Below are 25,276 nucleotides of genomic sequence, written 5' to 3'. Positions count from 1 at the left end.
CGCCAGTGTTCGTGGTCAAGCGCCAGTGTTCGTGGTCAAGCGCCAGTGTTCGTGGTCAAGCGCCAGTGTTCGTGGTCAATCGCCAGTGTTCGTGGTCAATCGCCAGTGTTCGTGGTCAATCGCCAGTGTTCGTGGTCAATCGCCAGTGTTCGTGGTCAATCGCCAGTGTTCGTGGTCAATCGCCAGTGTTCGTGGTCAATCGCCAGTGTTCGTGTTCAATCGTCCAAAGAGCTACGCCAGTGTTTGTGTTCGATTTTCGATATAGCCAGGCCTGTGTTTGTGCCTTTAATTTCTGTGCACGTTTTACAAATGATATGCAATAAGCTCTAGAATATCTGAACCTGAACCAAATTTCAAAATTTAAAATTCCGAATAGAGCTCAACAGCAGTTCCAACTGCTAAAAAGTTTTCATTTGTCCAATTCGCACATTCTTTGACACCCCTTCCTCTCCTCAATCTCTGTAGGTGCCCAGAGAGTGTGAGGGGAAAGGAAGGCTGCGCCATATAATGAGAGTTTGGCAAGCGCTTCCGGCAGTGTTTACTATAACCGCAGATCGACATGACACATGTCATGTCAAGTTAAAGGTTCGTAGGAATCGAAAGCGGGTTTTATTTTAATTATTTATTTTTCCCAAACATGGTTAAACATGCCTTATTCACTGTTAGTGACACAAACATGGCATCAGATGTGTAAAATAACTGTTAAGATGTGACAAAAATGGCTAAGTTTGGTGAAGGAGTCACGTGACCCCACAAATGCGATAATTTTTCAAAAATAGTACAAACAACCTATAAATCGATTTAAAGTTAATTTTACTGCTCAACTAACGACATAACCCTCGAGGGTGAAATAAGAATTTGTAGGAAAAAAACGTTGCCACCTATAGCTAACTTCGCCAAATATAGGTTACTTCATGCGAAAAATCCTTTGTGGGAGGAGGGAGGTGGGAGGTTGAGGGTAGAGGAGGAGGGTACAGGTGGAAGGAGGGAGGGGTGAGGACGGTGTGAGTCCGGAGAAAGGGGAAGAGGTGGGAGGATGAGAAGTAGCAAAGGTACCCAGGAATGCCAGGTACTTCTGCTCGTGCTCCAATATGAGGATCGATCACCTAGTACATGGTAAACACAAGGATTGATCACCTAGTACATGATATAATATGGGAATTGATCACCTAGTACATAGGATAACATATGAAGATTGATCACTTAGTGCATGATATAACATGGGGATTGATCACCTAGTATATGGGATAACATATGGGGATTGATCACTTTGTACATGATATAATATGGGGATTGATCACCGAGTACATGGGATAACATATGAAGATTGATCACTTCATACATGATATAACATGGGGATTGACCACCTCGTACATGGGATAACATATGGGGATCGATGACTTAGTGCATGATATAACATGGGGATTGATTACCTAGTACATGGCATAACATATGGGGATTGATCACCTAGTACGTGATATAACATGGGGATTGATCACCTAGTACATGGGATAACATATGAAGATTGATCACTTAGTACATGATATAACATGGGGATTGATTACCTAGTACATGGGATAACATATGAAGATTGATCACTTAGTGCATGATATAACATGGGGATTGATTACCTAGTACATGGCATAACATATGGGGATTGATCACCTAGTACGTGATATAACATGGGGATTGATCACCTAGTACATGGGATAACATATGAAGATTGATCACTTCATACATGATATAACATGGGGATTGACCACCTCGTACATGGGATAACATATGGGGATCGATGACTTAGTGCATGATATAACATGGGGATTGATTACCTAGTACATGGCATAACATATGAATATTGATCACCTAGTACGTGATATAACATGGGGATTGATCACCTAGTACATGGGATAACATATGAAGATTGATCACCTAGTACATGGCATAACATATGAATATTGATCACTTAGTACGTGATATAACATGGGGATTGATCACCTAGTACATTGGATAACATATGAAGATTGATCACTTAGTACATGATATAACATGGGGATTGATCACATAGTAGATAGGATAACAATGAGGATTGATCACCTCGTACATGATATAACATGGGGATTGATCACCCAGTACATGATATAACATGGGGATTGATCACCCAGTACATGATATAACATGGGGATTGATCACATAGTAGATAGGATAACATATGAGGATTGATCACCTACTAGATAGGATAACATATGAGGATTGATCACCTACTAGATAGGATAACATATGAGGATTGATCACCGAGTACATAAGATAACATATGAGGGTTGATCACCCAGTACATGATATAACATGGGGATTGATCACCTACTAGATAGGATAACATATGAGGATTGATCACCTACTAGATAGGATAACATATGAGGATTGATCACCGAGTAGATAGGCCACATATGATGGTTGATCACCTAGTACACGGTATACAAGAACGGTACTTGGTTGAACGCATACCTATCTCTGCCAGCCTGAATAGTTTACGTTTTGTATCCCGCTGATAGGCCGGATCTGGATCCGAACCTGAAATAAAATCTCATTGGCTTATTTTTGTCACCTTCCCAACTCATGCACAAGTTTCATCCGAATCCATCCACAACTTTTTGAGATGTGCTTTGTATTGTTTTTGGTCCCATCTCTCAACGGTGAATGATTACTTTAAATTGTCCACTTATTAAATCGGTTAACGTCGTTTAAATGTAAAACAAAAGAAAAAGGTTTGTTTGATACAAAATAAATGCTCATGGAATGTTCATGTGAATCGATATTTCAGTCAACACAAGCATTTGGTGCCTTTTGTCGTCACGTTCAGCTCGTTTTGCCTGTTTCCACCTTGCTGGAGCGAACACCGCGTACGTAATAAATGGACCGATTTTTGTGAGGGATAGAATCCGTTCAGCATGGACATGCACGACACTCGTGTCGATGTCCATCGTCCGGCCGTCGAAGGTGGACAAGGTTTCGGATTCACGGGAGCGGGAGAGCGGTCCCTCACGTTGCGTAACGAGACGCGCGGTGCCCGCACGGTGACGCTAGTCGAGGCCGAGGCGCACCCCCTCCCGGGTAGGCCTCGAGCGCGTACCGAGCCGCACGTACCGGGAATCTCATGTTCCTTCAAGATGTCCTTTTGCTGCTTGCACACGAACCCTTTGAAGATGACGACAAAGAGGCGCAAAAAGTACAAGACGTCCACGTTGAGCAGCAGAACGACGAGAGCGAGAAGCGCTAATGTTGCAGGATCCATGATTGGAGAAGAATGACTCGCACGGGGAGGGGAGGTCAATCCACCGGAGACCACCCTCCTCGTGGTGCCTAGACCGGAATACAGGAGGTTAGGGTTGCACCCTGGCTTATACGGCCACTTTATAACGCCCCTGGACAGGGAATTGCCGAGCACCGAATGATTAGATTAGCAATCTTACTTCGAAAGATATACACCATACATCAGCCCATATATGGGTCTCTGCGATGACGTCATCGTGTGGGCGGTCCTTTATTCCAAATATGGCGTGGTTTCCTCAAGAGATTTTGAGGGGAGTATGAATGTATGATGCATCTCGGGGGGACTTTTCTGAAAATTGTACCTTTTGCGAGTGTTGTGCTAATCACCTGTCACTACAGGGGTTTGTTCGGTTAGCAAGCAGCTTGTTATCGCTCACCGAGCGGCTTGCTTGATTCAAAGCGCTCAAGCAAGCACTCTAACGGAACGGAGTGCTCGGCACCGCTTAACAACATGGCGGTTTCCATGGAAAGAACGTTGTCGTGGAACTCGAGCAAATGCTGTGCGGGCCGTCATTTTCAGTTTTACTTAATCCTCTTATAACAACTTCTTCAAACAAATTTATTGTGCTAGCAGCGGCTCGAGTTATGAGGAAAAGGAAGAGGGAAATAAAGATAAATAAATGGGGAGTGAGGAGGAGGAGCTTCTACTTCTAGCCAAGCTTATATATGGACTCTACCATTGTACATTTCGGAAAGGGGTGTTTTTTTGCATTTTATACATTTTTAAGATTTAGTTTACAAAGTAAGAAGTAATAATAAAAGTATGAAACGCACGTTTCAGTAATATTACGAGTAAGTATACATAAACAGAGGTATGCCGACCCTGAACATTTAATGATGGTCAACTTACTTTATGTTTTAATGATGGTCAACCTACGGTGTCACCAAATAATAATTTCCCTGAATATGGGCCAATAAAGATTTATTATGTAGTTCATTGGTTGTGGTATCGTTTTGAATACGGCTACGGCGGCCATTTTTGGTGACGTAACGCAGCACCTCCATTAATCGCCTGGTCCACTTGCCGAGCGGCTTGCAAAGTGGTTGTTTCGGAACGACTAGCTTGGAAAGTGGCAGCAAGCTGCTTGCTAACGGAACACCCGACACGTTTGATGTGCTTTAATTTACCAGATATTTTGCAATTATTTACTCGCCGATATTTTATATATTTTTTTATTAGATATTTTGCAATAATTTCTTTATTTAATAATTATTTTGTATTTAAATATTACATATTTTGCCACATTATTTTATCTCACTCGCCGGGGTCACACTCTCGCAGTATCTTGATTTTCAGTACGCGCATATAAAGCGGGAAGCATGTGGGTTTGTTAAATTCCCAAGATTGTAAATTCCCTCAAAATTGCTTGGTTTACGAACACTAGCGGGAAACCCCTGCCTGGAGACTGGAGTCCCTGATTTGGAGAGTTGCGGCATAACGTGTCCGGAAATTATGGTCACGTGGTCCGTGTACGCCATTTTGATACTATTAACTGCGAACTACAATATTCGTCGCTTGCGTTATTTGTACATCGAGCAACGCTGTTGATTCAGAATGTGAAAAGCAAGAGGGATGCAGAATGTGAAGATTCCCTGCAGATGTCGAAAGAAGACAATTGTGGGAAAATGAAGTTGTTCGTCTGAGATGGAAACCGACTTCGGGGTCGTTTCTGACCCAGGTAGGCTGTAGTCTCGTGTGTGTACATTTATGTGTAGTGCTGTAAGTGTAATCATATTGTCGTTGGCAATTGGGTATAACTTGTGTAAAGACTCAATTTGCGGATTTCAGGTGGAACGGAGTCCTCCCAGGACCCAAAGTATCCACAATTCATGGACCAAGATTGAAGATGTTCAAATTTTTCAGAGTTTTATTCCAAGGGCTTTCTTCATGATCGTCACCGAACCCCAGATTGATTGCCTCCAGTTGTAATTTGTTTGTGGTTATATTCCTGGTGCCATCATACACCACATGGCCAAAAGTAGGTGGACACCCGAACATCATTCCCGTATGTGCTTGTCCAACATCTCATTCCAAAATCATGGGCATTAATATGGAGTGGTCCCTCCTTTGCTGCTATAACAGCCTCCACTCTTCTGGGAAGGCTTTCCACTAGATGTTGGAACATTGCTGTGGAGATTTGCTTCAATTCAGTCACAAGAGCATTGGGGTCGGGCACTGATGTTGGGCGATTAGGCCTGGCTCGCAGTCGGTGTTCCAATTCATCCCAAATGTGTTCAATGGGGTTGAGGTCAGGTCTCTGTGCAGGCCAGTCAAGTTATTCCACACCGATCTCGACAAACCATTTTTGTATGGACCTCACTTTGTGCATGGGGCCATTGTCATGCTGAAGCAGGAAAGGGCCTTTCCCAAGCTGTTGCCACCAAGTTGGAAGCACACAATAGTCTAGAATGTCATTGTATGCTGTAGCGTTAAGATTTCCCTTCACTGGAACTAAGGGGCCTAGCCAGAAACATGAAAAACAGCCCCAGACCATTATTGCTCCTCCACCAAACTTTACAGTAACACTATGCATTCGGGCAGGTAGCGTTCTCCTGGCATCCGCCAAACCCAGATTCGTCCGTCGGACTGCCAGATGGTGAAGCGTGATTCATCACTCCAGAGATTCCACTGCTCCAGAGTCTAATGGCGGCGAGCTTTACACCACTCCAGCCGACGCTTGGCATTGCGCATGGTGATCTTAGGCTTGTGTGCGACTACTCGGCCACGGAAACCTATTTCATGAAGCTCCCGACAAACAGTTGTTGTGCTGTCGTTGCTTCCAGGGGCAGTTTGGAACTCGGTAGGGAGTGTTGCAACCGAGGACAGATGATTTTTACGTGCTACGCGCTTCAGCACTTGGTGGTCCCGTTCTGTGAGCTTGTGTGGCCTACCACTTTGTGGCTGAGCTTTTGTTGCTCCTAGACGTTTCCACTTCACAATAACAGTACTTAAAGTTGACCAGGGCATCTCTAGCAGGGCAGAAATTTGACGAACTGACTTGTTGGAAAGGTGGCATCCTATGACGGTGCCACGTTGAGAGTCACTGAGCTCTTCAGTATGGCCCATTCTACTGCCAATGTTTGTCTATGGAGATTGCATGCCTGTGTTCTTGATTATACATACCTGTCAGCAATGGTTGTGGCTCAAACAGCCGAATCTACTAATTATAAGGGGTATCTGCATACTTTTGGCCATGTAGTGTATACTCATGATCCTCAGTGGGTGGGAGTTCTGCCAGAACCTCACCTACACTTTGACACTCGACCCAACTTTGCCCTCTTCCTCGATAGTTTCACCTGGGAGAAGACAACGAAGGCTAACCCTCTTCATGGATTGAGAGGCACAGAACGTGTTGGTACTTGCCAGGGACTTACAGCTCAACAAAAGGTAAATTTACTGGATTTGATGCTTGGTCAGAAAGCGAATTACTGCTCAGTTATTGCACGAAACTCTATAATCAAAGCATCAATGTCACTTGCTTCAATATGGCAGACCATCCCGCCTGCATTATGGTTTCCTGGCCACCGGTGCCCACCTCTTACACCTGGCTGACTTTAGAATGCAGTCAGATGAAAGGCATGAGGACCTATCAGATGAAAGACGCCTGATGGCTTTCTTTAAGGATGACCTCTTGCTGAAAGATGGGTTCAGCCATCACGGCCTATCTCTTGAAGAGGATGACATGGAAATGTCACCTTCACTGGAGAACATCGTGGTCCTATGCTGGCTACAACCCATTCATCCTAGCCTCCCGCGTCTAGTGAAACAGAGCTAAGGCACCAAGCTCAGGGCACGCACCCTGGTGTCCTTCAAGCCTGAGATCTCTTAAGTCTTGGATTCGATGCTAGATGAGATTCACACGTCTGCTGATGCCAAGGCTCTCTGCGCTTCCACCTCCTCCTTCCAGAGGCAGCAGTCCGTTTCGTCCCCACCGAACAAGACCAAACCTCATCATTCCCTCTCGGCACACACATGAGGAGTGTGATGAGGAGCCCACTCTTTATGTGATGAAATTAGCTACACTCTATTGACAGAGTTGTTAGTCCCCCCACTTGGACACATTCTTTGAGCATCATGCTATTCGTGTAACCATTGACAGTGGAGCCACAGGCAACATGGTTCATGCTTCCACAGCTAAGAGACTCAGTGTCTCCGTCAAAAGCTCATCCCAATCTGCTCACCAGGCTGATGGTTCATCTCCTTCGCATGGTGTTGGTGAAACACAGTTCTCTGTCCAGAGACCATCACAATCTTACATTTGAGGGCTTGGTCATGGAGAACCTGGATGTTGAGGTACTTGCAGGCGCCACTTTCATGGAAACCAACAATGTATAAATTGAACCAGCCAAACACCAAGTGCTAGTTGGAGACTCCTCCACTATGTCTCTTCCTTCAGGACCAGGGTGTGCCAGACCATCTAACCTAACACTTGGCCTCCACAAAGTTTAAATAGTGTTGGTGACAGTGACAGTGTTGGTGACAAGGAATTTAAATAGTGTTGCTGACAAAATTTGCATCGCAAACCTCTCCCATAAACCTCAAGTCTTGTCTCGCAATGTGCATTTTGCCCATGTACGACCTGTGTTCACCCCTGACAACCTAGATTCACAACCTCCACAGGACGACATGACACATCTGTTTCAGAAGCAATCCAAGCAAAAGCACCATCAGATGTTTTCAGAGTCTGTTCTTGTGGACCCAGATCACGCTTTGCCTCTCCACGCACGTGCTCAGTTCCATACACTCCTTCAGGAGTACGATGACGTTTTTAACATTTTTGATCCGGCATTCTCAGGCTGCAATGGCAAAGCTGGACCCTCCTAGGCCAATGTCAGCATGGGACCTGCACTACCTCCACAACTCAAAGGTCACCTTCCCCAGTACACCAGAGATAAACTTGTTGAGTTGCGGGTGTTTGTGAATAAACTTGATCTGCCATGGGCATGCCGAGATCCAAAACCTCCCTTGAAGAATTGACATGTTATATTGTTATATCCTAGGTGATCTTTTAGAAATGAGGGAGGGGAAGTCGTCAAGCTTGCAGATGATCTCTACTGCGGTGGTAACAGTCCTGAGGAATTTCTTCTCAACTGGCAACTTGTAAAACATTCCCTGTCACGATGCGATCTGTGCCTATCTGCCCCAAAGACTGTCATCTGTCTCAAGACGACAACTATTCTGGGATGGATTTGGTCTCAGGGCACTTTGCAAGCTAGCCCACACTGTGTAGCCAATCTCTCTACCTAAAAGGTTTAGGTATGCTATTAGCCAATTGATTAAGAAATTAATTATTTTATGATTATTATTTATTTTGATTCCGAAAATTAATCAATCCATTATTATACACCGCTTCCTCGCAATTCTGTCTCCATATGCTGCATGGCGGCATCACCGGGCACCAAAGGCGTCCCGGAAATGTCGCGCGCTGGAGGATATTGTCAAGTCCGTGGCCGATGAAGACCAGCCTTGGATAGATAGCCGAACAGTCAAACTCTGAGGCGTATTTCAAAACTTGGCGGAATTATATTTTCGTGCACGCCGGAAAGGCCCCAAAGCCTTAGCTGAACGGACGGCCGCCTTGGGGTTTATTACTCGAACCCACAGACATGTAAACAAACACGACACAAAAGTAAAATGCAACAAATAATGAATTTAATGAAATTAAAGCAATGAGTTAAAAATGAATGTTGAAGTAACTATAAGGCTAAGGTGAGAGACCCTCCACTCAGACACACAAAAGAGACAAGGGAATGATTAAAGAAAATTAAAAGAAAATCCCCCCTTTGATTTGGCACTCAGCTCTGTGGTCTCGATGAGTATTTTGGTGGGAACGGTCGCTAAGAGGACCTCGCGTCGAAGCGCCCCGAACAATAGCGCCGGTCAAGCGCGCCCGCACACCCACCGAGCCATGCACCAGTCAGGCAAACGTCCCCGTCCCCCCGTCCCCCCCCCCCCCCCCCCCGTTCAATCCCAAGCCGCACAAGAGAGAGATCGAGTCCGCTTCTACCTCTTCCTCTCCACGATTGTACACAAGCCAGGAACAGTCAAGCCAGGGACACAAAACAAAAGCGACCGCCCGATCCGAATGCCAGAACCAAGGAGAGTCAAAAATGAGACCGTTTGGAGAGAGAGAGAGAGAGAGAGAGAGAGAGAGAGAGAGAGAGAGAGAGAGAGAGAGAGAGAGAGAGAGAGAGAGAGAGAGAGAGAGAGAGAGAGAGAGAGAGAGAGAGAGAGAGAGAGAGAGAGAGAGAGAGAGAGAGAGAGAGAGAGAGAGAGAGAGAGAGAGAGAGAGAGAGAGAGAGAGAGAGAGAGAGAGAGACTGAGACTGAGACTGAGACTGACTTTTAAGGTCTTTTATTACAAAAGTATTTTAAAAAAGCACAACAAAGCAAGTAATTCAATAGTAGTCAACAAAATAATTAAAACAAGGAATTGAAAAACATGACATTTATTATAATTATAGCAGCAAAAAAAGTTCATCTCCCTCCACCTTACACAGGGTTCAGCTTTGCACCATTTTTGAACAAAGTGATCAAGCCGAGAAGTCTCTCGGTAAAAATTAAATTAAATTTTAAGGCCGGCAGACACAAGGCCTTTAAAGGCTAACAAAATACTGCATTCCGGTGAGATTGTCCCAGAGACCCGACTCTTCCGCGTAATATACACAAAGAATTAAGTTAAGCACCCCCCCCGTTTTTTTTACAACCTCGCACATTACAAGTTTGTTGTCGTCAAAACAGTGTAATATACCCATGATATTGCTATATTTTCTGGAGAAGTGATATTATGGTCACATAAAAACATAACAATCATGCCGTTTTCAATATTTTATTCTGAATAATTTAAGGTGAAATTTTTTGGGAATTTTAGGCATATTTTCACCTCAATTTAAGTATGGAGCTATAGGTCCATCACGGACAGTGTGGATGACGTTTATGTTTTCTAACGTACAGTCATTGTTCTGAGAAGACCTCTAGCGATCTTTGCGTCAATAACGTGTGTAGGACCCACGTGATCGGATCACTGACTCAACCCTACGTCTCATAGACCCTGTAAGCCGTCGTATGCGTTGCTGTGGCAGGTTGTTCCATTCCCGATGTAATGCACGTTCCAATTCATCCAGATTGGCTATTGGAGGGACCATCTTCGCAATTTGTCGTCCCAACATGTCCCAAACGTGCTCGAGGGGGTTCAACCTGCCACAGCAACGCATACGACGGCTTACAGGGTCTATGAGACGTAGGGTTGAGTCAGTGATCCGATCACGTGGGTCCTACACACGTTATTGACGCAAAGATCGCTAGAGGTCTTCTCAGAACAATGACTGTACGTTAGAAAACATAAACGTCATCCACACTGTCCGTGATGGACCTATAGCTCCATACTTAAATTGAGGTGAAAATATGCCTAAAATTCCCAAAAAATTTCACCTTAAATTATTCAGAATAAAATATTGAAAACGGCATGATTGTTATGTTTTTATGTGACCATAATATCACTTCTCCAGAAAATATAGCAATATCATGGGTATATTACACTGTTTTGACGACAACAAACTTGTAATGTGCGAGGTTGTAAAAAAACGGGGGGGGGTGCTTAACTTAATTCTTTGTGTATATATATCGCGAGTTTCGCCTCGGCAAGTAAAAAATTAACGATTTGAGAATCGACATTCTCGTTAGACACAGGCATGCAGTACACAAAAAGATAAGAAGAAAAACAAAAACCGAAATTCTGGAAGACATATTTCAGGAGTTGAAAAAGTGGAGCCAGCCTTTGGCATCCGACATATGCATGGAAAGTGTCCTCGGAGTGATGGCAAAAAGGGCAGTCATCAGATATCACGAGGTTCAGTCGTTTAAGAAACACGTTGGAAGGCAAAGAATAGTGTGCAAGCCTCCACTGTATATCACCGGCACGTTTAGACACAGGTAATGCGTACATCGACAGCCAGGTAGGAGAGGATGGAGCCCCTACAGGTAGAAGCTCTTTCCAGTGGGTGGTCAGTGGGCTATTGGGGTTAGCAGAGATGACAACATTAAGACATTGCACGTACAAAGTAGCCTTTGCACAGGCTTGTAGAGGCTTTGTGGAAGGAGCACCAGAAAAACAAAAATCAGGGAAGTCAGGGTGCATTGTTTTTGTGTTCTGATCATCATGCAGTAGAGGCCATGATAAATTAAAAGAGATGAACACTTTAACAATTGAACGAAGAAGTTGTCCAATTAGTCGGGCTGAGGTAACGTTGCATACTTCCGAAATCTGGTTGGGGGTCTGCCATCCAGAATAAGTATGATTAACAAAATCCTTGACAAGAAAAAAAACCAGATTCGATAAAAGATTGAATTAGGGACCTACTTTGGCAGTCATGGCAAAATAGGCTGTTGTAGAAAACGGGTTCACACATTAAATTCCAAAATTTATATGTATCCTTGTTTCGTACTGGAAGGAGGCACTGACCGGCATTCACGAGACTTCGATAAAAGGAGGGCAGCAAGGAGGTGTCTATTCGCTGCAGATCGAGTAGAAAGAGCTCGGGGCCACACCTGAGCTTACCCGCTTGCTGCAACAAGCAAGAAGCCAGGGGCCGCCAAGACAGGACTTCCTTGTAGAGAAGTTGGCGCAAGGTGGTTAGTCAAAAAGCCAGTATTTTACTGGTAATGTCCACAAGTCCTTGACCTCCTTTATCCAAGGGGACACTTAGAAGATCAGCTCGGAGCCGGTGCATGCCGTTCCAGAAAAAATTAACAAGGATACGCTGCAAGTTAATGACTAGCGATTTGGGCGGTTGTAAGACAGTCATCCGATGCCAGAGTTTGGAAGCAGCCAAGTTATTAATTATCAGCACTCGACCTCTATAAGACAGTAGGCTGGACAATCTTTTCCAACAATTAAGGATATGGGAGATGTGATCAACCATCTGATCCCAGTTCTTTAAGGAAAAGGTCTCATTTCCAAGAAACACACCGAGATGTTTAACACCATCATACCTCCACTGCAAAGCATTACGCAGGGAAGGTGGGATAAATAACCCAGAAGGACCAAGACACAAGGCTTTACTCTTACTCCAATTGACAGTAGCAGAGGATGCCAAATTGAATTCACATAGAGCACTTGTGAGGGCAGCAATGTCAGACTGAGTGTTAACAATCACACACAAATCGTCAGCATACGCAAGCACCTTAACAGGATTAGCAAGAGGTGTCACCAAGAACCCAGAAAGTTTGTGGTGTAAGTGAATCAGCAAGGGTTCAATGGAAAGTGAATACAGGTACCCGGAAAGAGGGCAGCCTTGTCTAATACCTCGCTGAATAGGAAAAGGTGAACATAAACTGTTGTTGATGTTCACCAAACTAAAGTTGTTGTGATACAGCAGCTTGATACAAGAAATAAAGAAGGAACCAAACCCGAACCCCTTCAAAACTTCAAGTAAATACAAATGGTCAACACTATCAAAGGCCTTTTCCTGATCTAAAAAGATCAGCCCGGTGTTAACATTCTGACAATGACAAATCGAAATCAAATCACGAACAGAAAAAATATTATCAAATATCGATCTGCCGGGAATACAATAAGACTGGTCGGGGGATACAACGTACCCAATTAAGGTTTTTATGCGATTAGCGAGTAACTTAGACAGGATTTTGTAATCAGTACAGAGTAGAGAGATCGGGCGCCAGTTCTCAACAAGTTGAAGATCTCCCTTTTTAGGGATTAATGAAATGATGGCACGTCTGCAGCTCAAGGGAAGTTCACCAGTTTGTATACTTTCTATGAAGACAATTAGTAGACATGGTCCCAGCAAATCCCAAAAGGTGCTGTAGAATTCCACTGGCAACCCGTTTAAGCCAGGTGCCCTGCTGGTGGGCAAGGTCTTTAAAACACTAGTGAGTTCGTCCAATGTTATTTCGCCTTCAGCAGTCGAATTCTGTGTCTCAGTAAGTGTAGGCAAGGATGCGGTAAATGAATGTATGTGGTTTGAGAAAGTGTGCTTGGAGGAGTAGAGGTGAGAAAAGAAAGTCTTAATAGTAAGTTTAATGTCACTTGGATCAGTCAAAATCCTTCCGCCAGCAGAACGCAAGGACAATATTTGTTTTTGTTTTTTTGAGGCAGTTTCCAGCTTGAAGAAAAGTCTGCTCAGGTTATTTAGTTATTGCAAATGAGTCATTCTCATCCGAAGGAGTGCACCCTTTGCACGTTCGGCCAGTAATTCATTTAACAGGGCTTTCTTTTCATACAGCATCTGCTGCTGCCCATTATTACGAGAGGATGACACTTTGTTTTGCAAGTGAAGAATTTGTGTCTTCACCAGATCTATATTTACATCGTGATCCCGAGTACTGTGTCGTGAGAAATTTTGACAAAAAACTCTAATTTGAGCTTTAGCATTGTACAAACCACTGACGTAAACACGAGAACTCTTTATCCATCGTGATGTAATGTGCCCAAAAGGCCCTAAAGGATGCAACAAATAATTCGTTTTGAAGAAGTGTTGTGTTGAACTTCCAATAAGGGCTCACCACCTTTATAAGTGGCAACTGAAAATGCATAGTGATGATGTGGTGATCGGAAAACCCAGATGGGAGAATAGAGGTGTTTAAGACGAGGTTGAGGAAATGGTCAGAAACATACAATTTATCAAGTCGAGCTAGTGACACTAAGTTGTTAGAGCAGCGACACCAACTAAATTGTTGCTGCATCAGATGTTGCAATCTCCAAATGTCTGTCAGCTTGAATCTTGAGATTGAGCGAACGAGAGGTCTTGTACTGGCTGCATGTGGCTCAGCTCCATTCCTATCAAGGGAGGGGTTAAGTGTGCAATTTAAATCTCCTCCAAGACATAGAAAGTGGTCAGGGAGAACACCAGCAAGATACGAGCCAAGACAGTCAAAAAAGGAAGATCTTTCAGCATTTGTACTTGGTGCGTACACATTGCTTATTGTGAAAAGCTGCTGACCAACAGAGAAAGTCAGCGAGGCTAAATATTCCTCCACAATTTCTTTAAAGGAAACCGAAGTCAAGGGAAGAGTTTGCCGAAAGAAGATGGCTATCCCAGCAATTGGGCTTGATAGATTGCTAAAGAACCAATGCCCTTTAAGAAACAACTCCCACTCAGCTGAAGAACCTTCAGTAGAATGAGTTTCCTGCAACAACAAGATGTCAACCTTGTTGCACTCGATTAGTTGTTTAACTTGCACTTTACGAAGAGACGTGCGACCACCGTTGATATTAAGGCTGGCAATGCGTAGTTTCATTGTGATGGGGCACCGGCAGGACATCAGCCATGGTCTTTGAGTTCGCTCTGAGCACGACTTAGAAATTTCCTTAACCGGTGACGTTGAGGGTCTGCAACGTTGTACCGATCCGGTCTAGAAATCATTAGTCGAGCCACTTGAATGAAATCTTCTAGGACTAGAAAATGATCTTTAATTTTGACCCCCTTTTTGCGAAAACTTTTGTGTAAGAAGGCATGAACGGCATCGGGAGATACTGAGGAATCAACCTCAAGGTTGTGAGGAGGAACATCGCTGCCTGTGTCGCTTAAGGTCGAAGCAACAGAAGATGTTCCATCAGACTCGTAACCCATGCTGTCAACCACAAGTTCCTGCGGTTCTTCAGGAGCAATTTGTTCAGATGCTGCAGGTACAGCCACCTCCAGATCACAATCAATTTGTACATCCGGTGCATCGATTTTAACTGTGGCATCTGTGCATGGTGGGGGTTGGGAGAGGGTCTCATCGACTCCACGAGGGATCTCCGGTTCATCAAGCACATTGGGAGTAACAGTTTCATGTGTACTCACAACAGGAGTGCAGGGCTGCTCAGGAGGTGAGTCCGTGGGAATGGGTTCAGGTGATTGTTTGGCAGGTGTTCTTACCACTTGCGCATAGGAAGGAGACCTCTTGGGTTTCACTTGATTGTCTAATTTGGTATCAATTGCTCGCTTCTGTGCTTTATTCCGGGTTACAACTGTGAAGCCAACATCTGCATCATTCGTCCCTCCTGGGTGAGCATTTTGCGAAGGAAGTGATTCCTGTCCCTCAGGTGAAGAAGAAGAGTCCCGTCTTTCAGGCGTAGGAAGAAATTCCTGTCCTTCAGGTGGTGTGGTGTTCTGATTGGACGCTGAATTGGCATCAGGGAGATTATTCGGACAATCCCTCCGCAGGTGTCCATGCTGATTACAGGCATAGCACGTTAACACCTCTGTTGTTGCATACATTTGATAATTGTAGTTATCATGTTTTATCGTGAATTTAACATCAAGGTCACGACGGTTTTCGTTCAAAATCATAAATAATTGACGTCTGAAGGAATAAACGTGTTTATAACGATCGTCACAGCACCGTAAGGGAACCATTGAAATGCGGGACACGACTGTGCCGAAATTACGAAGAGCAAGCTCGACTTTTTCGTCCTCCAAAAATGGCGGAATGTTGGAAACCAGAACTTTTACCGATGGTGAATCAAATGGTGAAACTGGGATGAAAATATCGTGCTCGACGGATAAACCCGATTCCACAACACTTGCAACCATTGCTTGTTGTAGCACGAAAACAACAACTTTCTTGTTCATTCTCGAAGCTGCAAGGACATTTTCAGCTCCGATAATTTCCCCGACGGCGATAATAATCGCCTCGACCGCAACATGAGCTGGAGGGACGCATGTGAGGCCATGTTTCCTGCTTAACGATCCGAACGCAGTACTGCGAGAACGGACGCTCGTCATGCCGGCCTGGGCCGTGATAAGTATGGCGACGGCAAAGTGAGAATGTAGTAAATTCAAAAAACTGTTCTCGTCACTTTACACGAAGCGATAAGAACATGCGGATGCAATGGAAAGCAACAAACTCACTTACCATCACCCACCGCATGCGCTCTGTCTCTCTCTCGTCTCAAGGAAGGGAAGGGAGGGAAAAGATAATACAGGGGAAAGGTTCGAGCACAGGGGGGAAACACGAATACGAATGAAGTAATGATATGAGAACAACAGGGGGGTCGTGGGGGCGAGGGAAAGGTTGAAATAATAAGCGAAAACAGCCGGAACACTCGACAGCCGGAGCAACTCACACCTCCCGAACTGCACAACCGCCATCTTGCCACACCCAACACACGAACGGGAGAGAGAGAGAGAGAGAGAGAAAGAGAGAGAGAGAGAGAGATATAGAGATCGAGATCTTGTGAGATCTTGGAGACGGTGGCAGGAATTCTCGAAGCTCCACACGTTTTCAAAGTTAAGTCTGTTCACAATTGTATTTTGTCGAAACTGTATTTATCTTTCGGTGTGTGAAGTTATAGTGTGCACCTTGGAAGTTTCTCGGTGTTTATCTTTCATAAATTAATCGTCTGTTTGCAGCGTCGCGAGCAAGGCCTTTGCCGCGTCGCGAGCGATTTGAAATCGAAGTTAAGTAATTGTTCTTTGTATTTTCGTTATAACTGTATTTATTTTATGGTGTATGTACGTATATTGTGTCCCGACGAAGATTTTCGGTGCAAATCTTTCATACCTGTATTGAAAATCGTGTTAATTCGTGTCGTGTCTTGAGGCCTTGTACAGTGTACACTGTACAACCTTGAGGCTTTGTTTTTCTCTCAGCGATCTGTCGTTTGTGATCCAATAACTTTCGTTCTCTGTTTTCCCAGTCTTTTCACCCCATAGCCTACTTCCTTGTGTAAATCTCAACAAAAAAAAAACAAACAAAAAAACATTTCCTTCTCTGTTCTCATTCGTTTATTCATTAATATTCGTTCGTTCGTTCTTCGACCACGTGTTTCTCCCCCATTTCCCCAGATAGTTTTCACTGTTATTAACCTTCAATGTTTACACTTTCCCCTTCACGTTATGTATTCCGTCATATATTATAACACCTTTTTCTTCTTCTTCTTTAAAAGGCTGCTTTCGACTTGCTCACCAAATCTATTCATCCCAAAAAAAAATTCTATCTTCTATAGTGCCTTTTTTCTACATTCCCTAAATTCTCCTGCACTCCATCCTCCATCCAGCATCCTTAAACGTATTTTTAACTCGAAGGTCACAAGAAACTCATTTTGCAATAAATGTTCGTTTCCCATTAATCGTACACTTTCTAAAATCAAATCTCACCCCTCCCCTCCAAATCTTCCCCATAACCCCTCCCCTCCAAATCTTCCCCATCACCCCTCGCCTCCAAATCTTCCCCATCACCCATCCCTTTCAAATCTTCCCCCTTTCCCCTCCCCTCCTAATCCTCCCCATCACCCATCCCTTTCAAATCTCCCCCCTGCCCCCTCTCTCCTAAACTACCCCCTCACCCCTCCCCTCAAAGACTCCCCCTCACCCCTCCCCTCCTAGACTCCTCCCCTCCAAATATCCCCCATATCCCATCCTTTTCAAATCCCTCCCCTTGTCCCTTCCCTCCCAAACTCCCCCCTCGCCCCTCCCCTTCAAATCTCCCCACCCTTGTTTCTTCTCAATTTCCCCCCTCTCACTCCCCCTCCTCAAAGCGTCCTCCCCGCTTCTTCCCCCTTCCAACTCTCACCTCCATCTCCCCCAACCTTCTGCCTCGCTCTTCCCCCTCCTCAAATAACACCTCATTGTGCCTCACCCAATCACCATCAAACCTTTTGTCCGCCCCATCCTGCCCTTTCTCCGAGCTATTCTGAAATCTCTGACACACCTTCAACAGCTCTTCCACCTCTTCCACATCTTACCCTACCCTTCCTCCCCCCTGTTCTGTATCCGATGCTCCCCCTTCCTCTTCATTAACGGTATGGACCTCAAACATCCGGGGCCTTCGTTCAAACTTAACTGATCTCTCCATACAGGATGCTTCTGTCAAACCAGACGTGATCTGCTTAACAGAAACTTTCCTCCTTCATGATGTCTCTGATTCCTTAGTATCTCTCCCGGGTTACTCCCTCCTCCGGTATGATAGACCTGAGCCTCGTCCTGGAGGTGGGGTTGCAATCTTTATCAAAAACTCTCTTCCTCACTCGCCCTGCACTGCACTCTGTCCACCTCACCCCCAGGAATACCTCTGGCTACGGCTTCCCTTTCGCTCCCATCTCTTGTTCATATGTGTGTTGTACCGTCCACCAAACAGTGATGACTCCATCTACATCTCGCTGTCTGATAATATGGACCAACTTCTATCTACTCATCCCAACTCTCTCTTCCTCATATGTGGTGATTTCAACTGTCATCATGCCAGTTGGCTGGGTGTGGGTACCTCTCTCACCAGCCATGGCTCCTCAGCAAAGGACTTCTGCGACTCACTGGGACTGACACAATCTGTCAATTTCCCGACCCGAATCTCAGTCAACGGAGCATCTTCTCTTCTGGACTTGGTTATGACTAACTTCCCTGAAAATGTCTGCTGCTCTTCTTCTGCTCCAATCGGATCATCTGATCATGTCCTTGTTAAAGTGGACATCTCCCTGACCATCCTCAGGGAGCCTGCTCAGCGTCGACGAGTCTGGCATTTCACTCAGGCCAACTGGCACGGTCTTCAAGCAGCCATCAATCATCTGGACTGGTCTCCCATCTCTACCACCTCTGACATCAACTCATACTGGGAATTCTTCCAAAGTAAATTGCTCTCTCTCATGCACAGATTTATCCCATCTTGTCTTCAGTTGTCATACCCTTCCTCCCGTCCATGGTACACGGAATCTTGTGGTGAGGCTGTTGCCCAGAAACAACTTGCCTTCGTCTCCTGGAAAGCAAATCCAACGGAAGGAAATCTCATTTCCTTTCACAAAGCCCGAAACAAGTGTGTGTCCACCCTCAGGAGAGCCAGGAAACAATATCTCTCCATTCTCAAGACCGAACTCTCTTATCTGTCTCCCTCTTCCAAATCATGGTGGCGTCTGGTCAAATCCGTTTCTGGTGTTTGTTCCCCCTCCATCCCCTCCCTTACCTCAAACGGCTACACAGCTGACTCCGCACGTGAAAAAGCTGAATGCCTCAACTCTGTGTTTGCCTCTAAATCTTGTGTCCCAAACCCATCCCTCTCTGTACCCACCATACCCAGTCGTACCCAGCTGCTCCTGGTCTCTGTGACCTTTCCTCCTGACAAGGTGGAAAAGTTTCTGTCAACCCTCGACTCTGATTCTGCAACTGGACCCGACGGCATCAGCCCACGGGTCCTAAAATCCTGCTCTGCCGCTCTATCTCACCCTCTCGCTGTTCTCTTCACCCTCTCTTTTGCTCAAGGTCAACTGCTATCTGCTTGGAAATCAGCCAACATCACCGCTTTGCACAAAAAAGGTGCAAAAACAGATCCTAGCAACTACAGACCAATCAGCCTTCTCCCAATTATCAGCAAAGTCATGGAATCCATCATTGCTTCGGATATGAAATCTTTCCTCTTCTCCAATGGCTTGATCTCTGATCATCAATTTGGTTTCAGACCAGGTCACTCTACTCTGGACATGCTGCTTCTGCTGTCTCAACAATGGACGGAGGTCCTCAATGCCAAACAGGAAATTAGAGCTGTCTCCCTCGACATATCACGTGCCTTCGATACGGTCTGGCACCCCGCTCTGCTCACCAAACTCTCCTCCTTTGGTATCCATGGAAATCTCCACGCATGGCTGGCGGACTTTCTCTCTAGTCGTCGTCAACGTGTGGCCCTGAATGGGTTTCTCTCATCTCCTCTTCCTGTTCAGGCTGGAGTTCCCCAAGGCAGTGTTCTGGGCCCTGTGCTTTTTCTGGTCTTCATCAATGATCTCTCTGACTCTCTTGAAAATCCTCTCTATCTCTTTGCTGATGACTCCACTCTCTGCCGCTCCATTCCTCTTCCCTCAGGTCGGCAGTCTGCAGCCTCCTCACTCTCTGAAGACTTGGACAAAATCACAGACTGGTCAAACAAATGGAACATGTCTTTCAATCCTGACAAATCTCACACTCTTACTTTGTCTCTCCGAAAAGATCGACTGGACAACCCTCCCATCTACTTTCTCAACAATCCTCTCCAAGAAGTTCTGTCGCTCAAGCTTTTGGGTCTCACTATCTGCCATGATCTTTCTTGGGAAAACCACATTTCCAAGCTGGCCTCCAAAGCCAGTCACCGACTGGGCATCCTCCGTCGTGCGAAGTCCTTCCTCGGCACACCTGAGCTCCTCACCACATACAAGGCTTTCATCCGCAGCTCAATGGAATACTGTTCTCCCCTATGGGCCGGTGCTCCTGCCTCACACCTAGCTCGGCTTCACGCTGTTGAAACCAAAGCTTTCAGAATTATAGGAATCTCCCGCGATGAAGCTATCTCTGAGGGCCTTTCACTCACTCACCGCAGGCAGGTAGGTGGTCTTTCTGTCTTCTACCGACTCCTCTCTGGCCTTGCACCCCCAGCTCTCTCTGTGCTCTGTCCCCCAAATATTCCTACAGGTCGCACAAGATCTGCCAGAAACCCTCTGATGGTTAAACTGCCGAAATCTCGGCTCTCTGCTCACCTTCACTCTTTCATTCCTCTTTTCTCCCGCCTCTGGAACAAACTCCCTCACTCCCTTCAATCCCACTCCTCCCTCCAAGTCTTTAAAACAGCTGTTCACCACCATCTCTTATCTTCCCCCATCCAAAACCTTGATCTTTTCTACCCCCGCTAATTCACCCCAGATCCACCTTATTTGAAATTCCAACTTCTTTCCTGGAAGTCCTGGCAGTGTCCATATGTTTTATACCTCTCCCACCCCCCATTCCTATGCCCCTCCCCCCCAAAGCCCTCGCCCTCTCTCAGATCTCTCGATGTCTCCATGTCTCTCGGTCCCTGCTCTCAAATGTTGTGTTTGTGTCCTTCCCCCTCTCTCCCCATCTTGTCTACCGCTCCCGATGTTATATGTTTTATGTGTCGGTTTGTCTTTCTGTGTGATTAATGTTCGCTCTTTCACGAGCCTCGATCTTGTATGCAAAAAAAAAGAAAAGAAAAAAAGAAGAGAGAGAATGCGACCACTCTATTCGCTGCCAGTCCCAAAGGGAGGAGGGACTCACCCTCCTTTGCCCCTCTTTGATGTCGCACTCGACCAAACCCGACGTCTCATTACCTCATCCCATCTCTTAAACCACCCACGAAGCTCGGGCCGTGGTTTCTCAGGGGCGGAGTCTAGCCGCCGTTCGGGAATGTTGTGCTGGGCAGGGTTTACTTGCCGACTAGCAAATGTTCATGTCTCTGTCGGCATGACGGTGCAATGGCCGTTGTTGTAATTGTTGTTGTAATTGTGGCCCTTTTTGATGAAATAAAACGTAGGGGAAATCACAAGTGGGCAATTACACACTGGGGATTATCCTTAAGCCCTACCTAATTAGCATAGCTCCACCCCTCGAATGGAGCCACAAATACAATCTTATTCTATACAGATTCCCTACTTAGTTACATCGAGGTTCTTCTTCTTCGCGTCACATGATCCATGCTAAACAAAACATCTCACGAGATCTTGCGGGGGAAGTCACGGTTTTTCGAAGCTGTCCCGACCTTCACGCACGCTCGAAGTTAAGTAATTGTTCACAATTGTATTTTTGTCGAAACTGTATTTATCTTACGTGTGTGTACCTATAGTGCGTCCCTTGGAAGATAATTATCGGTGTTAATCTTTCATATCTGTATAGAGTGGTCGAGTATTTCGTGCCGCAATATATTGCGGCCTTGTTGTTCTTCTTTAAGCTTCCTACCTGGAGGCTTTGTTTTCTCTCAGCGGTCGATTGTGGCCCTGCTACTCTCATTCTCTCAGTTTTTTCCCAGTCTTTTCACCCCATACTTCCTTGTTTAAAATCTTAACTCAAAAAAAACAAAAACATTTCCTTCTTTGTTCTTTTCGTTCGTTCGTTCTTCGACCACGTGTTTCACCCCCATTTCACCCCCATTTTCACGCCATTCCCCAGATCTGTTTTGCCTTGTTCTTTTTGCTGACATCTTTTGCCCTGTTCACGTGACTCGTGGTTGTCCCTCTAGGCTCCCTCTCCCCGTTGTTGTTTTTTGTGAATATTAGACTGTTCTTCGCTGTTCTGTTTAAATATGTTTAAACTTTCCCCTGCAGTGTTTTATTCAGTGGTATATTACAACACGCTGTTTTTCTTCCTATTTAAAAGGCTCTTTTCAATTTCCTCTCCAAGTCATTCTACTTCAAAAAATATTCAATCTCTTATAATTCTAAATCACTACATGCTCTAAATTCATATTCATTCCACCCCTCCTCCATCGTTCTTAAACGGATCGCTAACTTGAAAATCACAATAAACCCAATTTGTTATAAATGTTCGTCTTTCATTAATCATCCACTTTCTAAACTCCCCCCTTGCCCCTCCCCTCCAAATCTCCCCCCTTGCCCCTCCCCTCCTAAACTCCCCCCTAACCCCTCCCCTTCAAAACTCCCTGCCCAACCCCTCCCCTTCAAATCTCCCCCCCTACCATCCCTCTCCAATTCTCCCCCCTCCCACCCTCTTCTCAAAGCTGCCTCCTCCCCACTTTGTCTCCCTTCTAGCTCATACCTCCACCTCCCCCAACCGTCTACTTTCCTCTGCCACCCCTCAAAGAAGCCCTCACTGCGCCTCATCCCATCACCATCAAACCTTTCGTCCTCATCCTTCCCTTTCTTGTAACTCTTCTGTGATCTCTGACACACTATTAACTGCTCTTCCTACCTCCCCGGCCCATCCTTCATCTGCCCCTACCCCACCCATCCCCTCTCCTGCACCCGATGCTCCCTCTCTCTCCTCATTAACGAAATGGACCTCAAACATCCGGGGCCTTCGTTCAAACCTGATTGATCTCTCCATTCATGCTTCTGACAATCCAGACTTGATCTGCTTAACAGAAGCTTTCCTCCTTCAAGATGTCTCTGATTCCTTAATATCTCTTCCCGGTTACTCCTTCCTCCGGTATGATAGACCTGAGCCTCGTCCTGGTGGTGGGGTTGCTATCTTCATCAAAAACTCTCTTCCTCGCTCTCCTTGCACTGCCCTCTCTCCACCCCACCAACAGGAGTACCTCTGGCTACGGCGTCCTCTCCGCTCCCACCTTTTGTTCATATGTGTTCTGTACCGTCCTCCAAACAGTGATGACTCCATTTCCATGTTGCTGTCTGACAACATGGACCAACTTCTATCAACTCATCCCAACTCTCTCTTCCACATATGTGGCGACTTCAACTGTCATCATGCCAGCTGGCTGGGTATGGGTTCCTCTCTCACCAGCCATGGCACCTCAGCAAAGGACTTCTGTGACTCATTGGGACTGACACAATCTGTCAATTTCCCGACCCGGATCTCAGTCAATGGAGTATCTTCTCTTCTAGACTTGGTAATGACAAACTTCCCTGCAAATGTCTGCTGCTCTTCTTCTGCTCCAATCGGTTCTTCTGATCATGTGCTTGTTAAAGTGGACATCTCTCTGGCCATTCTCAGAGAGCTCCTCAGCATCGACAAGTCTGGCATTTCACTCAGGCCGACTGGCACAGGCTGCAAGCAGCCATTAATCATCTGGACTGGTCTCCCATCTCGACTGCCTCTGACATCAATTCTTCCTGGGAATTCTTCCAAAGCAAACTGCTCTCTCTCATGCACAGATTTATCCCATCTCGTCTTCAGTTGTCTTACCGTTCCTCCCGTCCATGGTACACTGAATCTTGTGGTGAGGCAGTTGCCCTGAAAAAACTTGCCTTTGCTCTTGGAAGGGAAATCCAACTGAAGGAAATCTCAGTTCCTTCCACCAAGCTCGGAACAAGTGTGTGTCTACCCTCAGGAGTGCCAGGAAGCACTCCCTCTCCACACTCAAGAATGAACTCTCAAACCTGTCTCCTTCCTCCAAATCCTGGTGGCGTCTGGTCAAATCCGTTTCTGGTGTTTGTTCCTCCTCCATCCCCTCCCTCACCTCAAATGGCTACACAGTTGACACCGCACGTGACAAAGCCGAATGCCTCAACTCTATGTTTGCCTCAAAATCTTGTGTCCCAAACCCATCTCTCTCTGTTCCCACTTTACCCAGTCGAACCCAAATGCTCCTGGACTCTGTGCCCTTCTCTCCTGACAAGGTGGAGAAGTTTTTGTCAAACCTCGACTCTGATTCTGCAACTGGACCAGACGGCATCAGCCCAAGGGTCCTAAAATCCTGCTCTGCCACTCTATCTCACCCTCCCTCTGTTCTTTTCACCCTCTGTTTTGCTCAAGATCATCTGCCAGCATCTTGGAAATCAGCAAACATTACCGCTTTACACAAAAAAGGTGCAAAAACAGATCCTTGCAACAACAGACCAATCAGCCTGCTCCCAATTATCAGCAAAGTCATGGAATCCATCATTGCTTCGGATATGAAATCTTTCCTCTTCTCCAATGGCTTGATCTCTGATCATCAATTTGGATTCAGACCAGGTCATTCTACTCTGGACATGTTGCTTCTGCTGTATCAACAATGGATGGAGGTCCTCAATGCCAAACAGGAAATCAGAGCTGTCCCCCTCGACATATCACATGCCTTCGATACGGTCTGGCACCCAGCTCTGTTCACCAAACTCTCCTCCTATGGTATCCATGGAAATCTCCATGCTTGGCTTGCGGACTTCCTCTCTGGTCGTAGTCAACGTGTCGCCCTGAATGGATTTCTCTCATCGCCCCTTCCTGTTCTGGCTGGAGTTCCCCAAGGTAGTGTTCTGGGCCCTGTGCTTTTTCTGGTCTTCATCAATGATCTCTCTGACTCTCTGGAAAACCCTCTCCATCTCTTTGCTGATGACTCCACTCTCTGCCGCTCCAATCCTCATCCCTCAGATCAGCAGCCTGCAGCCTCCTCACTCTCTGCAGACCTGGACAAAATCACAGACTGGTCAAACAAGTGGAACATGTCTTTCAATCCTGACAAATCTCACACTCTTACTATGTCTCTCCGAAAAGACCGACTGGAAAACCCTCCCATCTACTTTCTCAACAATCCTCTCCAAGAAGTTCTGTCGCTCAAGCTTTTGGGTCTCACTATCTGCCATGAT

General features: G+C 45.7%; 1 protein-coding gene and 1 long non-coding RNA gene across 2 annotated transcripts in view; one reads left to right on the top strand and one right to left on the bottom strand.

The window, feature by feature from the left end:
- THEM6 (thioesterase superfamily member 6) overlaps positions 1 to 3,515 on the bottom strand; it is a 28,831-nt gene extending 25,316 nt beyond the window's left edge. The window contains exons 1-2 of the mRNA XM_078766126.1: positions 3,468 to 3,515; positions 3,142 to 3,357 (exon numbers count right to left, since the gene is read on the bottom strand). Of these exons, the coding sequence (XP_078622252.1) occupies positions 3,142 to 3,357; positions 3,468 to 3,486 (235 nt within the window). The 5' untranslated portion in view covers positions 3,487 to 3,515. The remainder of the gene's footprint in view (positions 1 to 3,141; positions 3,358 to 3,467) is intronic.
- A 3,103-nt stretch (positions 3,516 to 6,618) lies between these two features.
- The window catches only part of LOC137437330 (uncharacterized), a 58,652-nt gene continuing 39,994 nt past the window's right edge, over positions 6,619 to 25,276 (top strand). Inside the window, exon 1 of the long non-coding RNA XR_010986460.1 lies at positions 6,619 to 6,715. This is a non-coding gene — a long non-coding RNA (uncharacterized LOC137437330). The remainder of the gene's footprint in view (positions 6,716 to 25,276) is intronic.

The sequence above is a fragment of the Myxine glutinosa genome, chromosome 12, assembly GCF_964187855.1.
Source record: "Myxine glutinosa chromosome 12, kmMyxGlut1.1, whole genome shotgun sequence".
NCBI classification, from domain to species: Eukaryota; Metazoa; Chordata; class Myxini; order Myxiniformes; family Myxinidae; genus Myxine; species Myxine glutinosa.
This window is presented reverse-complemented; position numbering and strand designations above follow the sequence as displayed.